This window comes from Neopelma chrysocephalum, unplaced genomic scaffold (genome assembly GCF_003984885.1).
Source record: "Neopelma chrysocephalum unplaced genomic scaffold, ASM398488v2 Primary Assembly neopelma1_92868, whole genome shotgun sequence".
NCBI lineage: Eukaryota > Metazoa > Chordata > Aves > Passeriformes > Pipridae > Neopelma > Neopelma chrysocephalum.
Window position 1 is genome coordinate 1 of NW_020921592.1, and position 1,740 is coordinate 1,740.

General features: G+C 66.7%; 1 protein-coding gene across 1 annotated transcript; it reads left to right on the forward strand.

Annotated features, from left to right (window-relative positions):
• Positions 1 to 43: 43 nt before the first annotated feature.
• Positions 44 to 1,618, forward strand: LOC113980174 (nitric oxide synthase, endothelial-like; the record flags this gene model as incomplete). The annotated part of the gene is made up of 6 exons (XM_027707405.1): positions 44 to 129; positions 214 to 358; positions 498 to 602; positions 677 to 744; positions 836 to 952; positions 1,444 to 1,618. Coding segments are annotated over 6 exons (696 nt in total), but the record flags the coding sequence as incomplete, so codon positions are not given.
• Positions 1,619 to 1,740: the final 122 nt, after the last annotated feature.

A 1,740-nucleotide genomic window follows, 5' to 3' on the forward strand; every position in this document is an offset into this window, starting at 1 on the left:
CCCCCCCGACCCCTCTGCCCCCCAACCAACCCCCCATGGCCCCTCTGCCCCACAGCCGGATGCCTGGAAGGTTTACGTGTCCAAAGGCACCACCGTCACGCGGAGGAAGACCTTCAAGGAAGTGGCCAAGTAGGTGAATCCCGTGATCCCAGGGCTCCCACGGGAATTCCGGGATCCCACGGCGATCTCACTGTGATCCTGGGGATCCCACAGTGCCGTCAAGATCTCGGCCAAGCTGATGGGACAAGTGATGGCACGGAGGGTGAAGGCCACCATCCTCTACGCCACCGAGACCGGCAAATCCCGGACTTACGCTTGGAACCTGTGCCAGCTCTTCCGACGGGCGTTTGATCCCAAGGTTTGCAAGGGAAAGGCGGGGAATTGGGGCGTCTCCCCTCACCCAAACCCCCTCCCCTTGGCCAAAGGCGAGGGTGAGCGGAGACACCGAGTGAGGGGATCCCATGGTGGAGGGATCCCAATCCTGGAATTCCACGAAGGTGCTGTGCATGGACGAGTATGACGTGGTGGCCCTGGAGCACGAGACCCTGGTCCTGGTGGTCACCAGCACGTTCGGGAACGGGGACCCTCCGGAATGCGCCGAGGTTGGGATGGGATTGGGATAGGGAAGGCATTGGGAAGGGGTCTGGATTTGGGGTTGACATTCCATCCCCCCCAGAGCTTCTCCAAGGCACTGATGGAGATGACGTCGCCGTACACCGGCACCTCCCAGGCGGAGCCGCCCATGTGAGCACCCGGGGGGCTCGGGGGTCCCTGCTGGGACCAGGGGCTGGGGCAGGACCCCCCCGACCCCCTCTCACCCCCCTGACTCCCCCAGGAGCTACAAGCTGCGGTTCAACAGCGTCTCCCAGTCCGACCAGCTCGTGGCCTCCTGGAAGAAGAAGCGGCGGCAGCTGAGCAACACGGACAGTGCCGGGACCCTGGGAGCCCTGCGGTACCACGGGCATGGGATGGGCACGGGATGGGCACGGGATGGGCATGCTGGGAGCCCTGCTGTAGTTGAGCCATGGGGGTGGGCCCTGGGATGGGCATGGGATGGGCATAGCCACAGATATGGCGACGGGCACCGGGATGGGGACGGGCACCCCACTCCCACCCCTGTGTGTTCCCGCATTCCCTGAGTATCCCCCCCCCCCCTTGGGTGCCCCCACCCCCACCATCCCTGCATGCTGAGCATTCCCTGCTCCCCCCCCACCCTTGGGCATCCACCCTATCCCTGAGTACCCCTCGTTCCTAGGTACCCCCCATCGCTGGGCACCTCACATCCCTGGATGCCCCCTGTCCCCATCCCCGGGTGTCCCCTGTCTCCTTACCTGGGCACCTCACCATCCCCGGGTCCTCCCAATGTCCCTGGGCACCCCACACCGTCAGCCCTGGGTGCCCAAACCCCGGCTCTGAGGCTCCTGCCCGCCCTCCCTCCCCCAGGTTCGCGGTGTTCGGGTTGGGGTCCCGGGCGTACCCCCACTTCTGCGCCTTCGCCCGGGCCGTGGACACGCGGCTGGAGGAGCTGGGGGGGGAGCGGGTGCTGCCCCTGGGCGAGGGCGACGAGCTGTGTGCCCAGGAGGAGTCGTTCCGCACCTGGGCACGCCAGGTGTTCCAGGTACGGGGGTCTGGGGGGGCCGGGAGGAGTCATTGCACACCTGGGAACACCTGGTGTTCCAGGTATGGGGGTCTGGGGGGTACCCACCAGCCCCCCTTCCTTGGTGCCCACCGTGTCCCCCC